At 34.6% G+C, this 22,163-nt stretch overlaps 1 protein-coding gene across 5 annotated transcripts in view; it reads left to right on the top strand.

The window, feature by feature from the left end:
- TFEC (transcription factor EC) overlaps window positions 1-22,163 on the top strand; it is a 199,884-nt gene that overhangs the window by 141,021 nt on the left and 36,700 nt on the right. For all 5 annotated transcript variants that reach the window (XM_028846202.2, XM_028846203.2, XM_015134775.3 and 2 more), the window contains one exon: window positions 18,669-18,920. In XM_028846202.2, coding sequence (XP_028702035.1) covers window positions 18,669-18,920 — 252 coding nt within the window. The remainder of the gene's footprint in view (window positions 1-18,668; window positions 18,921-22,163) is intronic.

Here is a 22,163-nt window from a genome sequence, read left to right as displayed (position 1 = left end):
GAAGGGAAAGATGAAATTGTTGTAAAAGTTAACAAGGGCAGATTGAGGGGTGCCTTGTTTCCCAGGCCCAGGAGCTTTCAGAGTGATCTAATGTTTTTGGCTGGACCATAGCTCTCAGCCTTCCAGCTCTCTTGCTCTCTCTCTCTATACACTCTCTTTGGTCTGATGGAGTCTCCTAATTGGCTATATATATATATTTTTCTCATTCTTTGGCCTGGCCATTGCTCCCTACACATCCAGCCTTTACCTTTTCTTGTGATGATTAAATCAGTTCTCAAAATTCGAGTCACTTCTTGCCCTGTTGTTCTGTTTTACCTAACCATCCATGACTAGTGCAGCCTATCAGCTCAGCCTCCAAGCTGCTGTGGGGGAAGATAGTCCCACAATAACATGCAGATTCTTGCTTTTACAAACCAGTGGGTGGTCTTCCATCTCAGTTGGGGCCTCTACCTTATCCAGCCGGCATTGTTCTAGCCCATTATCTTCCATTCCATTTGGTGTATTTGGTACATTTGACTTCTCTCATTCAACCTCATACGTCATCATTTCTCCCCATACACTCAATAGACAAATTTGCCTATAACTTTATTGAGAAAATCTAATAAAAACGTAAAATCTTCAACTTCTACCCCAGAAATCTAAAATGTCTTTATCAGCCTCAACTCTATTTTTTTCTCCTCTTTCACAGAAAAAGAATGATCCCCCACAGCTAGGTTCCTTGTGTTAGGTCTCACTTATACCTGCTTTTTCAGTCACTTCCTTTATCAGTCACCCTTTCTTGCTTGTATCTTCTACTTCTCTCCAATAACATGTTAGTCTGTGCATATAAAGTTGGTAAAGTTTCTCCATTTATAAACACACACACACTCACATTCATCCATTAACCCTGGAGCCATCTATAATAACTGAAGTCCCCAAGATATTTCTTTCTGATTATGATCAGGCATTCTGAAATCTTTAAAGCAGGTGAAGAGTATGAACTCTGGAATCAGACTTCCTGCCTTCAAATCCTGGCTGTACTAGCTATGCATCCCTTGGCATATTACTTAACTTCTCTTTATCTTAGTAAACTCATCACTGAAATGGGATAGTAAAAGTTCCTACCTCATAGGGCTGTTAGGAAGATTAAAAGATTAATACATGTAAAACGTGTGCAACAGGTCTTGACATATATAAGCACTTAATATGTGGTAGTTATTACTGTTATTGGCTGTTTTCCTCATTCGCTGATTTGTTCATTTAATAAATATTTACTAAGAACCTAATATTTGCCAAACGCTGTGCACAACACTGGAAGTCCAGTTATAAATATAGAGAGACAAATTGCTTGTCCTAAAGCAGCTTAGAATGTAGTCAGTAGGACAGGTAATACATAAAATAAAATATATGAATAACTAATCACAAAATGCCAATACTATGAGAGTTCAGAAATAAAAATATATTAGGGAAGGACCAATTTAAACAGTGGTTAGAAGACATTGTAACCTATTCCTGAAAAGAGAGAAGCCAGGTCTTTGTAGAACCCAAGAAAGAGCATTCCAGGCAGTAGGAAAAGCATGTGTGGAAGCTCTATTGGGGGATAGTGTTTGTCTCATTGCAGTAACTGTAAAAGTCCAGTATGGCAAAACCACAGTAGGCATAGGAGAGAGAGACAGCGGTATGGGAAGAAGTTGGATAGATAGTTGGGTGATCACCTATTCAACATGGAGAGAAAGGAGAAGGTGCCTAGTCTGAGCCCTGAGGTCTCCTCACTGACAATTCACCAAGTTCCTCCAATTCCTGCAGGTTGATTTCTGTTCTCGCCAAGTCCCTGAACTAATTCTCCTGAGAGTTCCCAGTGACCCAGTTATTTTCCAGTCTGCTAGGGATATCTTCTGCTCCTTCTCTTCCCTCATCCCTGAGGCATTTGACTTTGTTAACCACTTTTTTTCTTGAAACTCTATCCTACATTAGCTTTGTGATAGTGTTCTGTCTTGACTTTCCTTGTGTAATACTTTTTAAAGATTCTTTTAGTCTCTCTCACTCCTTGGATATTGATGCTCCTCAAGTCCTTTACTTAACATTCTGTCCTTCTAATTCTAATTCTTCATCCTGAGTGACTTTATCTAAAACCCTGATGCAGTGAATTGTAAACTGGCCACCAAGTTTGTGTCTCTAAATCTGCACATCTTAGCTGTGAACTAGACCTCCCCGTTACATGTTCCACAGGCTCTCATTTCATTAAGCCCAATACTGAATTCTCCTTCTTTCCTTCAACATTTTGCTTTCACTTTTATTCCTTTTTTTGGTGCCATCTTCTGCTCTGCTTCCCATTTCATAGAAATACACAATATGTGAATCTTCCTTTCCCTTCATCACATGTATAAATCAATCAGAAGTCTTATACACATTTTCCTTTAATTCCTATACATTATTGGTAGTATTTGGCTCACAAATCTTCTTCTTCTTCTTCTTTTTTTTTTTTTTTTGTCCTTTTGCCCAGTAAGGTCTTTCAATAACTCCCCCTTTATATTATTGCCTGAGGGATATTTCTGAAATGCTAATTGATCACATTATTATCCTACTAATAGCCTCAAGTGTGTCATCGGGCTTTAAGAACAAAGCTTAAGGTAGTGCTAGCTTCTGCTTTATTTTCTATTTTAATTTATTCTCATCTACACTTTCTTCAGATCATACTGGGAAAGAAAGGGAGAAAAAGAGAGATAACTTTTTTCCTTTATAACTTCTACTACTAGAGCATTTAATAACATTGAGGGATTGATTCAAGGCATTTGATTTAGGAAACTGACCTTTGTCAGAATTTTCCTCAAGTTACTTCAGTTATGATGGGGAAATACCATGGCATCAGCATTTCCAGGAAACGTGTTTGTTAGAAGCCATCAGCAACATTCCAAGTGCTATAAGAATGAGAAAATAAAACTCAGATTTATATGTTAGAATTCTAATAATTTATAATTATATTATAAATAAAATATTTATAATGATATATAATAAGTATATATTAGTTTTCTATTGCTGCTGTAACAAAATTACCACAAACTTAGTGGTTAAAACAACACAAATTTATTATCTTACAGTTGTAGAGAAGAGAATTTTGAAATGAGTTTCACTGGGCTGAAATCAAAGTGTCAGGAAGTTTTAGATCCTTGTTGGAGGCTCTAGAGAAATATGTGCTTGCCTGCGTTTTCCAGTGTCTAGAGGCTGCCCACACTCTGATTCAATGCTCCACATCACTCTGATACCTACTTCCACAGTCACACCTTCTGTTTGATTCTGGTCCTCCCGTTACCCTCTTATAAGAACCCTTGAGATTATATTAGGCCATGCACGATAATCCGGGATAATCTATCCATCTCAAGGTCTGTAACTTAATCACACATACAAAACTCCTTGTATAATGTAAATGTACTTATCCACAGGTTCTAGGGTAAGATGTGGACATCTTTGGTGGGGAGGTATTATTTTACCTGCTACAAAGAAATTGCAAGTAACTAGAAAAAGATTAAAAGGGCTAAAACAAATACATTTTCAAAAATATTTTTGTTTTAATTTGTAAATTTTCAATGATTTTTTTTTCTTTTTTTAGGTTGGTTTGTAAGCTCAAATTAGTATGGAAAACAGAATTTTGGGTCCTCCTCTATGAAGTTACAGTGAAACATTTTCCATATATTCAAAAGTTACAACATTATCTAGCATTTTTATTTTCTCTGTATCTCTCAAAAGTATTTGAGACAAACGAAAAATCTTACAAATAAATTTTCTATCATTTTAGTTGTTTCCAACATTTTATATACACTTGTTCATTTCTTAAAATTACCTCTCAAAGAAAGAAGTTTACAGATAATAAATAGCGTAATCATGATATTTATGCAGGATAAGCCAAGCTGAAAAAAATATTATTTTCTGCCTCCTGCTCCCTCTCTCTTTGTTCATTCTTCTTTCTTGTGAAAGGGAGTTAGAAGTTTTTCAGGAAATCAAGCATTTAGATAATAGTAAAGATGGTCTCAAGAAACTAAAATTTCTCCTGGAGAAGAAGGCTGGGTTTCTTCAGTGTATTCTTATTACATAATCTAGAGACTAAAGTGGAAGAAAGCACCTACCAGAAAGTGAAGTCAGTTGATTCATATTTGTTTATCTATATAGAACACATTTTTTTCCTAGTAATGAAGAGTGGATTTAAACTTCATTATACTTATTAACTGATAATAAGTAACTTACAGTTGAAAGAATACCCTATTACAATCAAAATACATGCAGTTTAGTTCACTTGTTGCTTGTGTGATTGTGAATAAGTCTGATAATTCATCTGAGGTCCAGTATTTTTTAATAGATGAAATGAAAGTAGAAGTTAAGTCACTGGAATGCTCACCTCATGACTGTGGCTATTGTTTTGCTTTCTGAGGCTTTCAGTTAGTCCATCAGGTCCTGTGATCAGTCTTCTTAATGAATTGCTGCTCCAGTTTAATGTTCTTTTTATAACTATAAATAATTTAAATCAAAAGTGTGCTTCTTTAATTCTAAAGAACATTGTTGTTTGGTTACAAGGGGAAAATGGAGCTATGACAACCACGTAACTGAACACCTTTCCTTCCTCAAGAAGCATAGTACTTGAGGAATTTGATTGATGTAGATGCCATAATAACAGGTGCATTTAAAACATAAAAATTCAAGAATAATTGTATTTATTAGTTAAGTAAGACAAAGACAGGTATATTTTACCTTTTACTCAGAAATACTGGTAATATCTACCAAAACTGAGTAATAGAAATGTACTTAGGAAAGAAACCCATTTTTCTGCAGTTTGTCAATCAAAATGAATAATCGAAAAGTCTCATTTTCAATTAGATTATTTTAATATTTAACTACCTAAAATGCCCCAATCATATTCTTTAGAAAATGGTTAGACTAGAATACTGCAGTTCTAATCATGACATTTTATTATGATAAAAATGACTTCATTAATTGATGATCATACATCAACCCATAAAATAAGGACATAAAAAGTTTTCCAGCCTAAGATAGTATAAGACCATTTGAATTGTTTGGGTTTTTTTTTTTTTTTTCAGAAATAAACCTTGATAATCCTTTTATTCTTATGAAAATGTATAAGTTTCTTTGTTATAAATTCAACTATATTTTGTAGCCTGTGAATTCATTTTTTAATATCTGAATAGGCTGACGGTGCATTGATATTCCATATCCAGCATTAGGATATAATACAAATAATAAATACAGTATATTTGCAACAGAATTTTATAAGAGACGGCAAATATTACAGTAAGTTTTGGGTTTTTATCCCAGATGTTCCCATTTATGGCTTTAGATCTATTTTAGAGCATGTAGATTTTTTTAAAAAGTGCATTGATGACTTTTCCGATATTTGAAATATGACTTTCTAAAGAAGTCAGTCTTGTTTCTCCTTCATTCTCTGCATCCTTGAAAGAACATTCACAACTTCATAATGAAAGTGATATCAAAAGGTCACTATACTGAGGTTGAAAAATAGTACATTTAAGCATGACATGAGAGCTTTGTTTTAACTTAAAAGTATCTGTGAAGTGTAAAACATCATCTAAACACAATTGTTGATTTCTGAAGGAAAATGTCTTTTGCTTTATAAAAGACTTCTTAATAAATATTAATGTTTAAGCTCTAATGCAATCAGATAAACTTTTTTGAATAGAAATTCAAAGAAATTTTACTGAATCTAGTTGAAGCAATTAACTTGTACATTTGCACTTTTATAGGAAACTGTTGAATTGTAGATGGCCTTAAGCTTCTAAAAAGCATATAAACTGTAATATTAACTTATTTAAATACAGTCATGTGTTAGTCCAATTTGCATTTCTATAAAGGAATACCTGAGGCTGGGTAATTTATAAAGAAAAGAGGTTTATTTTGGCTCATGGTTCTGCAGATCATACAGGAAGCATAGTGCCAGCACCTGCTTTGGCTGAGGCTGCAGGGAGCTTAACAATCATGGCAGAAGGGGAAGAGGGAGCAGGTGTGTCACACGGCAAGAGACAGACAGAAAGAGACAGAAGAGGAGTTTCCAAGCTCTTTTAAACAACCAGCTCTGTTGTGAAGTGATCTAGTGAGAACTCACTCATTGCCATGAGAATGGCACCAAGCCGGTGATGAGGGATCCACCCCCATGACCAAAACACCTCCCACTAGGTCCACCTCCAACACTGGAGGTAACGTTTCAGCATGAGATTTGGAAGGGCAAATATCAAAACCACATCAATTCATAAGTTCTAAATATAAATATGCTTAGTAATATAAACATATAATATAGTTAATACTTGGACAATTAATTCTTATTAAAAGGATATATGTTTCATTCATTCAGTTGGTTTGTTGAATTGGAAAGGACAGTTCTTCAGGTGATTTCTTCAATAGATAGCATACAATCAATTTGAATTTGAGTTTTTGATATATTATAATTTATAAAAAGAATAAACAATTTTATATACAGAGAAGTTTTAAAAAATAATTGTGGAGACCTATTTGAGTTTTATGATATCATGACATCTTATGAGGTCATGAAATTAAATGAGATAATATATATTCAAAGCTTTCAGGATAGTTTTTTCCAGGTGCTATTTACTCAATAAACAAAAAGAGGTGCAAAATGTATTATCCAAAATCCTAGGGTTAGATGTGTTTTGGAGTTCTCAATATTTTAGATTTAGAAAAGTAATGTGGTGCAACATTATTTATTACTTGACACTCCAGAAGGGCCTAAGGGAGCATCACATAATCTAACATATTAATACATCTGCTGCAAAGCATATGAATATTTTCTCTAACTGGAATAAAGAAAGACTGTAAATAGCTTTACTTTATTTCCTGAATGATTTTGTCATCTAATGGGCTTGTGCTGATTTAACAAATCCCTCTGGTTTTCAGGGCTTTTTGGATTTTAGGGCTGCAGATAAGGGGTTGAGGATTGCTAACATGAAAGTTATAATAGTGTTGGATTAGGAAAATAAAGGTATATCTATATCAAAGGGTTGAATGCATAATTTCTGAAATAGGGCAAACTAATAATTATTTAATTAAGGATAACTTACTTACCTGGCAGCATAACATGCACAGACTTTAAACAACAATTTTGCAAAATGTGCAAAAATACTCAATAAGGAGAAGGGGGAAAATAAAGTTTAATGTCAGAATAGATTTTCCTATGTGTAATTAGAAGTTAGGAATCCATCATATTTAGTTCTAAGCCTTCTTGTCTTCCAAGTAGGTTCTTCCTTCAATGTCCATCTCACCTGTCACTGAAGTGTGGATGTCATGTAAATTATAATGGCCCATACATCACTTCCGAGTTCCAGACACACACGTCTAGCTACCTATTTCATTTCCCCTCCTGGACATCTTCAAGGCTTCAAAAACTCAGTATGTTTAAAACCAAATTAATGATTCTCTATTCTTTCCTAAACACCAGTCTTCTCAGTAAAGGACATCACTATTCATTCAATTACTTAAGCCAGGAACTCAGGTATCATTCCTTAATCTATTTCTAAACATCTCTTGAATCCAGCTATTTGTCTCCACATCACAACTTTACCCTCATCACATGACCCTCATTCAAGTAATGCTTTTTTCTTTCTTGGACTTCCTCATTTACTCTTCAGTATTTATCTGACTAAACTTTTACTTGCCCCTCCTTTTATTGAAGAAAATAAGACACCTTTATATACCTAAAGGATTGCATGGGCTGGTCCTATTAGTCTCTACAGCCCCTTCGGACCATGTCATCATTTTTCTGCTCTAGCTCCATTCTCTCCTTTCAGTGGGTTTTTCTCACCTTGCTTCCTTTCACCACAGGATCTTTGCATATACTCCTCCATCTCTCCGAAGTGCTTTTTACTATACTCTTGATGTGATTACTTCCTGTTCACCCTCCTGTTCGAGCCCTATCATCCCATCCTCAGGGAAGTCTTCCCTGACCTCTGTGTAGATAATGTCCTTTTCCTACGTGCTCAAAGTCCTGTGCATTTCTCCTTCCTATCATTTGTAGCACTTAACCATTTATAGTCATTTGTGTGATTGATTAAACTCTGTCTCTTCCATCTGCCCCTGCCTATAAGCTACGTGAGGAGAGAGACCATGTTTGACTGTGCCTACCACTCTGCTCACTCAAGTGCCTACCACTCTGGCCACTCAAGTGCCTATCGTATATAGGCATGCATATATTTGTTAAATGAATCAATCAGTAAAATTACTAGCAAGAACTGACTTTCACTTGAATGACTTGTTCCTGTTTTATCTAGTTTCTGCTTGATTATGACACGTTTTACTTTCAAGAGTTTGTCACATTGTGTTATAGTTACATGTTTAAATATTTATCTCCCCTAATATACTGTGAATTCTTTGAAGAGTGGGTTATATCTGTTTTGTTTTGTTATATCTCAAGTCCATTTTAGTAATATGAAACATGATATATAGTAGACACTCAAAAATATTTGCAGATTCAATTAATGCTAAACTGTGAGCACATTGTCAAGTGTATTTTAAGTATCATTGCTTACATTTTCTGAATGTTTCACATTAACTTATTTTGGTTATTGATGATGGGAACAGTTGACTTTAGTATGTGCATGGCTGTTGTATTGTTTTGAGGCCAAAATGAAGTTGTCAGTCTCTGATGTGATTCTTAATTCAAGTTTATGTCTTAAAAAATTACTCATACTCTAATCCCAGCACTTTGGGAGGCCGAGGCGGGCGGATCACAAGGTCAGGAGATCGAGACCACGGTGAAACCCCGTCTCTACTAAAAATTACAAAAAATTAGCCGGGCGCGGTTGTGGGCGCCTGTAGTCCCAGCTACTCGGGAGGCTGAGGCAGGAGAATGGCGTGAACCCGGGAGGCGGAGCTTGCAGTGAGCCGAGATCGCGCCACTGCACTCCAGCCTGGGCTGGGCGACAGAGCGAGACTCCGTCTCAAAAAAAAAAAAAAAAAAAAAAAAAAGGATCAGTCTAAGCAAACCATGGTTATTGCTGGTATTTGTTTTGTTTCTTTTAAAGGTATAACATGATAATTTTACTGAGAAACTATCATAAAAAAAACAAATCAATGCATGTATAAATGGAGGTAGATGAAATTGTAAGGGAAGCTTTGACTTTATAGACCAAATTCAAGTGTTCGTCGGGTGCAAGAATTTTACTGCTAGAACACTATTGAATTAGAAAAACTCTGCTTAATAGTATTCATTTCTTTTTAGTCTTTTAAGTGTGGATCTTTTCTCAAAGACACACCAGTGGAATTATCCAAATTCAAATGATTGGGACTGAAGGAATATGTTACAATCACATTTTATATTATTATCCATTAAATAGCTTTGGATTATATAATACTCGGCTGAAATATGCTGACAGTTATTCAGAAACCTAAGTAAAACTTTTGATGAACCGGGCTCTACTTTAGTTCAGTAGTTATATCTCAATCAGACAAGCTTGACTGTATAATTTAAGTTTTAGTCAAGATGAGATTTATGGGTATATCATATCCACAGACTGCTGTGAGGAAAGAAAGATTTGAAGAAATGAGTTATTAATCTTTACTGCAGAACATTAACAAATGTCATGTGGCTTTTATGAGTTGGTACCTAGGAGGTAGTAGTTTCATAAGCCCCCCAAAATAGATTTCCTCTTATATACCTCTGATACCAAGACCATAATGAATAGTTACCTATTACTCACTTTTGAAGCTCAAAGTTTCAGTTCATTTATTAAATTCAAGCTTAGTATAAAATTAACAAAATTAAATAAGGACTGTCATATTATAGTGAATGGAATGGTCTTGCTTTTTGATATGTGTATGTGCCTATGTGCATGCATGTGTGTATGTATTTGATGATGTTGTATATGTTTTTATTTACTATCACCAGGTAATTACTTAGAGTAAATCTATTTCTGCCTGTAAATATTTCTGGTCATATTCTTGCTGATGGTTTAAACAGGCTTATTAGGTAGCCACCCATGTTTGCTTTGTTAATTTGATTGGCTAGTCATAGTAATAAAAAAATCTTGTTATTGAGATAATTGCTTGTCTGATGTTTGCCATCACTTGTTAGTTTTGAATTTCAAAAGGCCAGTACCCAAGAAGCGGAGTCATCTCCTCCCAGGTTCTTTGCCCTCGGTTTAGATAAGTGGCCTCCAGGTGGGTGGTGACATATAGGTCACAGCCAAGCTTTCTGGAGAGGAATCACTTTCCCTTGAGACTGGCTTTAACAAAGCACAAACTCTCATTCAGTGTTTGCTGAGTGAATGTTGAAAGAATTAGTTGAGGGCTTTTACCATTATTGTATGCTTTCTGTATAGAAAACATTTTAAAAGAAGCTAAAATTAATATAAGCCTATAGAAGTATGAAATTACATTTAAAAGCATTTGTAGGATGTTATCACAATATGAAAGGAGATATGATGCAAGTTGACAATCTTATAAAATAGAGAATCATGGAGTTGATGGCATCCTTCAGAATGTTTTGGTACAACTACCCACTTGTTTCTTTTCTTTCTTTCTTTCTTTTTTTTGACAGTCTTGCTCTGTCACCCAGACTGGAGTGCAGTGGCGCGATCTCGGCTCACTGCAAGCTCTGTCTCCCAGGTTCATGCCATTCTCCTGCCTCAGCCTCCTGAGTAACTAGGACTACAGGCGCCTGCCACCACGCCCAGCTAATTTTTATATATATATATATTTTTAGTAGAGATGGAGTTTCACTGTGTTAGCCAGGATGGTCTCGATCTCCTGACCTCGGGATAGATTTAAATCTCCAATACATTTGGATTTGATTTTTGTATATGGTAAGAGATAGGGGCATATTGTCATTTTTTTCTGTATATGAATATCTAGTTTTCCCAGCATCATTTATTGAAGAGACTGTCATTTCCCCAATATGTGTTGTTGGCACCTTTGTCTAAAATGCGTTCACTTTACATTTATGGATTTGTTTCCGGGTTCTCTGTTCTGTTTCATTGGTTTATGTGTCTGTACAATGCTGTTCTTGTTACTATAGCTCTGAAGTATAATTTGAAGTCAAGTGATATGATTCCTCCAGTTTATTTTTGCTCTGGATAGCTTTGGATATCCAGAGCGTTTTGTGTTTCTGTATAAATTTTAGGACTGTTTTCTTTTTTTTTTTCCTATTTCTGTGAAGAATGTCATTGGTATTTTGATAGGGATTGCATTGAATCTGTAGATTACTTTAGGTAATATGGACACTTTAACAATATTATTGATTCTTCCAATTCATTAACATGGAATATGAAGAGGACTTTTTTGTGTCCTCTTAAATTTCTTTTATTAATGTTTTACAGTTTACATTGTAGAGATCTTTCACTTCTTTGGTTAATTCCTAGGTATTTTATTTTATTTGTAGCTATTGCAAATGGGATTACTTTCTTGATTTCTTTTCCAGATTGTTCACTGTTGGCATACATTTAAATCAGAAATGCTACTGGTTTTTGTATGTTGATTCTGTATCCTGCAACTTTACTGAATTTATTTATCTGTTCTAATAGTTTTTTTATGTGGAGTCTTTAAATTTTTCCAAATGTAGGATCATTTAATCTGCAAACACAGATAAATTTACTTCTTCCTTTCCAATTTGGATGCCATTTATTTCTTTCTCTTGTTTAATTGCTTTAGCTAGGACTTCCAGTACCATGTTGAATAGTAGTGGTGAAAGTGGGCATCCTTGTTGTGTTCCAGATCTTAGAGGAAAGGATTTCAGTTTTTTCCTGCTCAGTATGATACTATCTCTGGGTCTGTTCTATGTGGCTTTTATTGTATGGAGGTAAGTTGCTTCTATATTAAGTTTTTTGAGGGTTTTTATCTTGAAGTGTTCAATATTATCAAATGCTTTTTTCCATATCAATTGAAATGATCATGTAGTTTTTGTTCTTCATTCTGCTGATATGATGTGTCACATTAATTTGCATATGTTTGACCATCTTTACATCCTTGGGATAAATCCCTTTTGGTCATGATGAAGTATATTTTTAATGTGTTGTTGAATTTGGTTTGCTAGTGTTTTGTTGAGGATTTTTGCATCAATGTTCATTGGGGATAGTGGCCTGTACTTTTCTTTTTTTGATATATCTTTGTCTGTTTTTGATATCAGGGTAATACTGACCTTGTAGAATGGGTTTAGAAGTTTTCCCTCCTCCTCTATTTTTCAGAAAGTTTGAGCAGTATTGGTATGAATTCTTTAAGTGTTTGGTAAAATTAAGCAGTGAAGCCATAGGCTTTTTTTTTTTTTTTTTTTTTTTTTTTTTTTTGCTGGGAGACTTATAATGGCTTTGATCTTGCTACGTATTATTTGTTCAGATTTTGGATTTCTTCGTGGTTCAATCTTGGTACGTTGTGCATGTCTAGGAATTTGTCCATTTCTCCTAGATATTTCAAATTTATTGGCATATACTTGCTCATATCATAGTAGCCCTAATAATCATTTGAATGTCTGTGATATCAGTTGTAATGTTTCCTTTTTCATTGCTCATTTCATTTATTTGTGTCTTCTCTCTTTTTTTCTTAGTTAGCCTGGCTAAAGGTTTGTTGATTTTATGTATTTCAAGAAAACACCTTTTCATTTTGTTGATCTTTTGTATGGTTTCTTTCATTTCAATTGTATTTATTTCTGTTCTGATCTTCTTTTCTTGTACTAATTTGGGGTTTACTTTCTCCTGCTTTTCTATTTCTTTAAGATGCATTGTTAGATTGTTTATTTGAAATGTTTCTGCTTTTCTCATTTAGGTGCTTATACATATGAACTTTCCTCTTAGTACTGCTTTTACTGTATTTCATACATTTTGGTATATTGTGTTTTCATTATCATTTGTTTCAAGAAATTTTTAAATTTCCTTCTTAATTTCTTAATTTACCCACTGGTCATTCAGGAGCATATTTCCATATTTCCATGTGTTTGTATAGTTTCCAGGATTCCTTTTGTTGTTGATTTGTGGTTTTATTTCATTGTGGCCAGAGAAAATACTTGACATGATAACAATATTTAAAAAGTTTTAAAGACTTACGTGAATTTGTAAGACTTGTTATGTGGTCTGTCCTTGAGAATGATCAATGTGCTGAGGAGAATGTGTATACTGCAGCCATTGAATGAAATGTTCTGTAAATGTCTATTAGGTTTATTTGGTTTATAGTTCAGATTAAGTCTGATATTTCTTTATTGATTTTCTGTGTGGATGATCTGCTCAATGCTGAAAGTAGGGTGTTAAAGTTTCTAGCTGTTACTGCATTGGGGTCTCTCTATTTAGCGCTAATAATATTTGTTTTGTATATCTGGATGCTCCAGTTTTGGGCACATATATATATTTATAATTGTTATATCTTCTTGTTGATTGGCTACATTATCATTACATTATGACCTTTTTGTCCCTTCTTACACCTTTTGTCTTGAAATCTACTTTGTCTGATATCAGTATAGTGACTCTTGCTATTTTGGGTTTCCATTTGCATGGAATACATTTTTCAATCCCTTTCTTTTAATTCTATGTGTATCTTTATAACTAATGTGAGTTTCTTGTAGACTACAGATTGTTGCATGTTTTTTTTAATCCATTCAGCCACTCTATTTTTTTTTGATTGGAGAGTTTATTCCATTTACATTCAATTTTATTATTAATAAGGAAGAAATTACTCTTGCCATTTTGTTACTTTTTTCTGCTCTGTTTTCTGTTTCTCTTCCTTCTTTCCTTTACTTCTGTCTTTTTTTTAGAGAAGGTAGTTTTCCCTGGTGGTATGTTTTAATTTCTTGCTTTTTCTTTTTTGTGTATCTGCTGAATGTTTTTTCATTTGAGTTACCATGAGGCTTGCAAATACCATCTTATAACCCATTATTTTAAACTGATGACAACTTACCACTGATTGCATAAAATTTTTGTTTTTCTCATTTTAGGATCCTTTCTTTATTCTTGACCTTTGGTAGTTTGATTATTAAACGTCTTGAGGTAGCCTTCTTTGGGTTAGATCTATTTGGTGTTTTAGTACCTTCTTGTGCTTGAATATTGATATCTTTCTCTAGGTTTGGGAAGTTCTGTATTATTACCCATTTGAATAAATTTTCTATCCCTGTCTCTTCCTCTACCTCTTCTTTAAGGCCAATAACTTTTAAATTTTCCCTTTGGAGGTTATTTTCTGGATCCTGTAGGCATGCTTAATTCTTTTTTAGTCTTTTTCCTTTTGTCTCGTCTGACCATGTATTTTCAAATATCCTGTCTTCAAGTTCAATAATTCTTTCTTCTGCTTGATGAATTCTGCTGGTAAGAGACTCTGATGTGTTCTTCAGCATTCCTATTGAACTTTTAACCTCCAGAATTTTTGCTTGATTCTTTTTGTTAAATTTACATGATAGTATTCTGAATTGCTTCTCCATTTTGTCTTGAATTTCATTGAGTTTTCTCAAATCTATTTTGAATTCCCTGTCTGAAAGGTCACATATCTCTGTTTCTCCAAGATTTGTTCCTGATGACTTATTTAGTTTATTTGGTGAGGTCATATTTTCCTGTAAGGTTTTTATGCTTGTGGATGTTTGTTGGTGTTTGGGCATTGAAGAGTTAGGTATTCATTTTATTCTTTGCAGTCTGGGCTGGATTGTACCCGTCCATCTTGGGAAGACATTCCAGGTATTTAAAAGGACTTGGATGTTGTAATCTAAGTTCTTGGTCACCGCAGTGGTAACTGCATTAGGAGGCAGCTAAAGATTAGTAATGCTGTGGCTCTTGCAGACTCATGCATGTACCACCTTGGTGGTCTTAGATAAGATCCAGAAGAATTCTGTGTGTTGCCTAGCAAGGACTCTGGTACTTTTCTCTTACAGTCTCTCAATCAAATGGAATCCCTCTGTGTGTGCTGAGCTACCTAGATCTTGGGGAGGAGTGACACAAGCACCCCTCTGGCCACCACCAATAGGACTATGCTGTGTCAGAACTGAAGGCAGCACAGCACTGAGTTTTGCCCAAGGCCCATGGTAACCATTGCTTGACTACTACTTATGTTTCTCTCAAGGCCCTAATGCCCTACCATCAGCAGGTAGTAAAGTCAGCCAGAATTGTGTCCTTACCCTCATGGTGATGAGATCCCCCTCCCCATGCTAGTCCAGAGATGCCAGCTGGGAGCCAGGGCCTATAGTTGAAAACCTTAGGAATCTACCTGATTCTCTTTTCTACTGCAGCTGAGCTGACACCCAATCCACAAGACAAAGTTCTTCCCACTCTTTCTTTTCCTTTTCACAAGCTACGGACTCTCCCAAAGCTACTACTGCCCCAGGCCTGCAGTGTGTACTATCTGGTTACTCCTAACGTTTACTCAAGACCCAAGGTCTCTTCAGTCAACTTGTGGTGAATGCTGCCAGCTTCAGGACTCTCCGTTTAGTGGTCTTACCTCTGGCCAAGAGAATGTCCAGCAATGCTGTCTGATAGCTAAGTTCTGGAATTGAGGACTCTAAGAGCTCGCTGGGTGCTCTACCCCAGTGTGGCTAGCTGTTACTTAAGACACAAGACAAAGTTCTCTTTACTCTTCCCTCTCCTTTTCTCGAGCAGAAGGAGTCTCTCCCCAAACCCACCATAGCTGGGAATACGTTGGATCACACCTAAGCCAGCATGTCTCTGAGTCTCACTCAAGGCCCATCGCAAGTACTGCCTGGGTAGTACTGCTGATTATTCAGGGCCCATGGTCTAATTAGCATTTTAAAGATCCTGCCATGACTAGATCTTTCCCTTCAAGGAAGTAGGCTCCCTTCTGGCCCTGGATATATCTAGAAATGGTCATGAGCTAGGCTCTGGAATGAGGGCCTCAAGACTGCCTTGTTCCTTATCCTACTGTGGCTGAGCTGGTAGCCATGTTGCAAGACAAAGTCCACAAAGAGATTTTTTTCTGGGGAACAGCATAATCACATTTCATTGAATCTTCCCATGCTACACCAAGTTTTTAGACTCTTCTGCTTAGTCTGCAGATGTTGAACAGATAACATCCAACCCAGTCCTCACTCTTGCCTGCTAAACTTTTGTAATTCCTCACAGATAATCAATAATTTAGGGAGAATTAGAGTTAGTCCCATACTATATTTTATTCTGACTCTGTATAGAGTGGCCTGAAGAGGAGATGGTGTTCTTGCTTTGAGAAAAGTATTTATGACTTCTTTTGCATGAGTAACATTTGTGACTGTCTCACAACTTCTTGTCTTGTTTCATCTTGATCTTTTCTGTTTGAGATTTTCTTTCCTTTGCCTGCTGTGTAGGACTATCACTCCTTCCAACAGCTGACTTAAAATCACTATCTCTTTCAATATGTTTTTTAAAGCCACTGCTTTTTAATTTCATTGCATGTATTATGGAGCTTTTGCTTTGCATTGTAAACATTTCAGTTATTTACTCAGGAACCGATTTTATAATGCTTAGGAAGACAGGCTGTGTATTCCACTTCTTTCTCTCAGTAGCTGAATGATAATAGGCACGCCATTTACACTCTCTAAATTTTAGTGGCTTCACCTATATAGTGCAATGGGGTTACTAACTAATGGTACCTATCTCCTAAGGTTATAACAAGAATGGAATAAAATAATATATGTAAATTGTTTAGCACAGTGCCTGGTATCTGTTGCTTAATATTATTATCATTATAGTTGTTGTTGCTATAGTTGATACTAATACTGCCCAATAAATTGTAAACTCCTATAACCTTGGGATCACATCTATGACTTCTTTTATATTCTTGATATAACACAAGAGTAAGTGCTTCAGTGAGGCTTTTGGAATGAATGGATGAAAAGTAAAAAATGAATTAGTTAATGCATGTTGTAAATTCTCATTCAACATACTCTTCTTAGAACAGGAGATATTTTCCAATTGTAGGTATACAATGTTCTTTGGCATTCAGTTGCATAGTGAGAAAGATCATTCATATTTGTGAAACTGAAAGTGTTCTTAATAATGTATTTCATAAAAGTATACAGATTAAAAAGGATTAATTTAGAACAGTAGGATAATCTAAATAGCTACCCTAAAAAAATTACCACCGGCATTTTAATGAAATGTTATTTTACAACTTTAAAGCTCATAGCAATATAATTAGTAATATGTGTAATCTTTATTACCAATCTTAATCTTTTTTATATGACTGAAAAATTATTTTATGGTAGTACAATTAAAATAATGCTAAAAATGTCAGCATAACAGAATTAAACTAAAGTAACTACTACAATATTGTACCCCAAACCAGCTAATTTAAATGCAAAATACTTTGTAGAGGCTATTTATCTGGGTTAATGCATGTTAAGGGATTTAAGGAGTAGTTTGTGTAACTGAAATAAAAGGAAAAATAAGCACTGTACAGCAATCTTTACTATTGTTTAACATGAGGGAAATATTAAATCAGTTTATATATAGGCCACATGAGGAAAATGTATTAGAAGCCACATCATAGCATAGTAAATATAAAGACTACTGCCAGGCAAAACTACATTCATAGGCTTTTAAATGGCAGATTTGAAATGCTTAAAGTTGTCCTTACAGAAACAATAGTACAATATTAACTATGGTAACTAGACTGAAGGTGTAAAATTTTGAAAGTATGTGGTATATTTTGCAAAAGGGATTTTGACAGACTTGGCAGTTGTTTAGCTGACACATGGCTATCGTTAGATATTTTTCTGAATGCTCCTGTCAATTCATAATAATGACTATACCACTTTCTCATTATTATAAGGTGAAAATATGAAAGGGTTTAAAAATAAGATTAAAAAAATAAAACTGGGCTCAGGATAGAAATAGGAAAGTACAAGCCGGGCGCCGTGGCTCAAGCCTGTAATCCCAGCTCTCTGGGAGGCTGAGGTGGGCGGATCATGAGGTCAGGAGATCGAGACCATCCTGGCTAACACGGTGAAACCCTGTCTCTACTAAAAATACAAAAAACTACGCGGGCGTGGTGGCGGGCGCCTGTAGTCCCAGCTACTCAGGAGGCTGAGGAAAGAGAATGGCGTAAACCTGGGAGGCGGAGCTTGCAGTGAGCTGAGATCGCGCCACTGCACTCCAGCCTGGGTTACAGAGCGAGACTCGGTCTCAAAAAAAAAAAAAAAAAAAAAAAAAAGAAAGGAAGAAATAGGGAAGTACAGAAAAGTAGAAAAAAATCACCTAGAATTTCACTACCCATACAGTTTCACACTTAAATTTTGTACATATATTTCTAGTTCCTGCTCTCTTAAAATTTTTAGTTTTCTTAAGAACAAAGTTTTGATCATATTTCGTAGAATATTTATGTGTAATATAAAGGAATCCAAGTAATACATGTTACATACAAATTACTTAAAATAGTGAATCATCTGTGTTTTCTCTGTGTTATTTTGGGCCCTAATTTTTTAGACCCTCAAAAAATATTGTGGCTTATGTATTTATTCCTAATTTTTAGGGCTACTCATTTAAAAAAAACTGGTTAGCATTTAAAATATTTTATTAAAGTTTAACTTCTTAATAATCATAACCCATTAAAATTGTATGTAACTTATGACAGAAATATGGATGATAGATTTGAGAGAAACTAGATGCTATAGTATAGTGTGTTTATTATCCTAGTGCAATAATGGAAAGGAAAACTCTGATTTCACAGATAATGCTGCACATTGTATTTGTTTGATTTTGATCTTGTAGGTCCCAGCACACCTGGAAAGTTCTTCCAGGCCTCAGCTACAGAAAGCCCAGAGACAGCAAGTAAATTCTTTCATGATCCTTGATCATCAGATCATCAATCCAGCTCTTAAATGGTCACAACCTACAGTGCCAAGTGGTGGGCCTCTTGTGCAGCAGGCACACACAACTCTGGACAGTGATGCTGGCCTCTCAGAAAACCCGCTCACCAAGTTACTAACTCTTGGAAAAGAAGATGACAATGCGCAATGGCATGTATGTCTAATGGCTGGTTATAAAAATATATCATCAGTTTTTGAAAAAATCTCTATAAAGTAATTGAAGTCAACATTTTTACAGTAAACTTTCCAATTGCAAATGTAACAAAATAAATGTTTTTAATTAAATTATTCTCTATTTATTAACTATATGCATATAAATTCCTATGCATAATAAAATATAAAAATTCATTTTTAATACACACTTCAATTATGTATTAATGTGAATTAAAATAGACACTAATAGTGGTATGGGTTTAGAAGATTTAGCTCTAATTGTAAATGTTTTCTGATAAGTTTAGTTGAACTATTTATCAGTAGTTAGATTGTCTTAAATATCCATTACAATAAAACGGGCAGAAATTGCTTAAATAGCAGTAAATTTTTGCTGTAGAAATTGAGTATTAGAATAAGACTAATACTTATATTGCGTTTATATTATATGACATTATATCTGGATCTTTTAACTTTCGCTTTTCTATACATTCAATTCTATTTTTAATAAATGCTTGGCTACTCTTTACTAAATAACCGAAATTTAGAAGTGCTCATCATACAAAATAAATGAGTACTTAGCTTCATGGAGTTTATATTTATTGTGATTTGCTTGTAATGAACCTTCAGAAAATATTGACGTGTGAATAGAACTGGGAAACAGTGGTACTAGAAAAAAGGCTTCCTTTAACATTTCAGTCTAAAAAACTACAGTAATAACTGAACTTTCTTTTCTTTTTTCCATTAGATTTGTTAGGTAAAGCTATGGTCCTATGATCTCCCAGGTTTAATCTCCCAATCTACATTCCTGGTGATTATTGCTGATTTCAGGTCAATGCTTATCATCTATTAAGCCTGTAGCCTCCAGGCACAAAAGGATAATGCTCAGAATCCCAGTATTTAAATTCCAAATGATAGAGAATTTTTTAAACAAATTTTATGTTAATCTGGAAAAGAGAAAAAAATAAGGATCTGGCATAGATTGTTAATACAAAATAAAACAATAAAAAATGGGACTTTTTGAAATCTAAAACTGAATGTAAGTACCTGCATGTATATTGACTCTATCTTTACAGTAGTGGATATATAAAAAAACTTTCCTAAAAAATGAATGTAGAACCAGGTTCTCTATTCAGTCTATGAAGATTGTAAAAATATATATTAGATGAAACAATCTGTTCAGTAAATGTTAGATCTACACACACTACAATTTATCCTACAACTACTTATCCCAAATTTCATTTTCTTGTGTGAAAGATTGATTTCTAAAGAGAAAAACAAATCTTGAAGGATATGCATATGCCAGTTAATTCTAGGTAAAACCTAGAAATGATTTTATTATATATTTTATAAAATATGTACTCTAAAAAAATGAGAATGGGTAAGCAACATAGATTCTTCTTTTATTTGTTATTTTATTTATTTATTTTATTTTTATATTTATATTTTTATTTATTTTTATTATTTTATATATTTATTTATTTTTTCTTTTCTACCTTTTATGTTTTTTTTTATTCTTTAAGCACACATCTTTGCTTTTATACTAAGCTTGTATATATAAATAAAATTCACATGTTTTTAGTGGTCTTCGGGTGCTCTCAATCAAAGAATCTCATGGCTCAGAAGGGTTGAAAGTCCCAACAATTGCTCTGGCCTTGGGGCAGTGTGAACAAACAATGGCTATAGACAATTTTTTTTTCTATTTTTTAAAACCATCATATTTTAAATTATATATACAAAAGTATCTCCCAACCATTATTAATGTCCATTTAATCCGAGTTTTACTGAGTCTGTAATAGTTTTAATCAGTGTGTGGTCTCTTTGAATTTGGTATGTTTATACATCTTCACATACTGCCATCATTCACAGACTTACTATCTTTGATAGCTAGGATATACCCTGTGCTGTTGCAATAATCTAATACTTTTACTGGTGCTTGGAGTCTTTGGATATAGTCAGTATAGTACAGTTGTGTGGTTTCAGTCCTTAATTTCTCTCACCCATATGTGTAAAAGTTGTAGAATTGTTTTGATGCTTGAATTTTAACTTTTTAACACAAGGGCAGAGTGGGAGCTCAGAAGATGGTTTCTGTTGCCATCTTTTTTTTTTTTTTCTCCCAAGCCTTTTCCACCTGTGACATCAGGGAGCAGTTCATCAATTCAAAGAAGACCCCAGAAATCATAGCTATCACAGGATAAGTCTGAGAACAGCTTTAGATTCAGGATTTGGTCATTGGAATTAGGAGTAACTTGAAGACTGAAAATCTTTAAGATGAATTATAAAATCAAAAGAAGCATTTTGTAATATGGGTCTTTCTAAGATGCAATTCAAACTTGTACCAATAGCACATGGACCCTTCTGCACTTAACCCTTGCACCTGGCTCAGACTTATCCTTTAGTATCTCCATAGAGCTTCATGTTTCAGCTCTATTGGTTCACCACTGGTTCTCGTGGTGGCTGGGTTCTCCTTCTTACGCCTTTTCTTTACCCTCTGCTTATTTGATCACGACCATTTGTCTGGATAATTCTAGCTCACCCTTCAAAATTCATTTCAGGTGTTTTGTCTAAGGGCTTTCCCCGGTGATGATGCTGTCTGGGTTTAGCACCTTTTATTTGAGTTTTCATAGCAATGCTGATATCATATAGATAACGATTGCACTTTTCATGGCATTCTCACAGCACATGCTACATTTTAATTATGCCTTTTGTGTTTTTCTTATCTTCTAGTCTGTTAATTCCTTGATGAAACTAACATACCTTGTTCACATTTTAATATCTAGCTCCTAGGACAAATTTTTGCCAATTAATAATTAGTGCCTTTTTTGGCTAATTCATAAGTTAATGAATAATGAGTACCCTTATTTCAATAATATTTCTCTACTTGCTCTTTTTGGTACAGTAATACTTTAAGTAATATGGTATAATTTGGGAAGAACCATTAGAAAAGTGAAATCAAGGTATTCTAGAAAATCAGAAGGAAGATAAATTTTTTCAGTTTGAGGTCTCAGGAAATCCTGGAAGAGGTAATACTTGAGTTGGGTGTTGAAAGACATATACATCAACAGCAAAGATGACAGAAGATAATTTTTTTGAGTAGAGAATGCTGTAAGCTAGGGGCAGAGTAGATAAGCATAAGTGGGCTTGAGAGTGATACAATTTGGTGCAAATAAGTGACTGAGGTGAGCAAGGAGGATTAGGGTGGGGTTACAGGACTTAAATGCAGATCTGGGAACTTAGACCATGATTC

Source organism: Macaca mulatta, chromosome 3, assembly GCF_049350105.2.
Source record: "Macaca mulatta isolate MMU2019108-1 chromosome 3, T2T-MMU8v2.0, whole genome shotgun sequence".
NCBI classification, from domain to species: Eukaryota; Metazoa; Chordata; class Mammalia; order Primates; family Cercopithecidae; genus Macaca; species Macaca mulatta.
The sequence above is the reverse complement of the archived record's forward strand: the minus strand, read 5'-3'. Positions and strand labels throughout refer to the sequence as shown.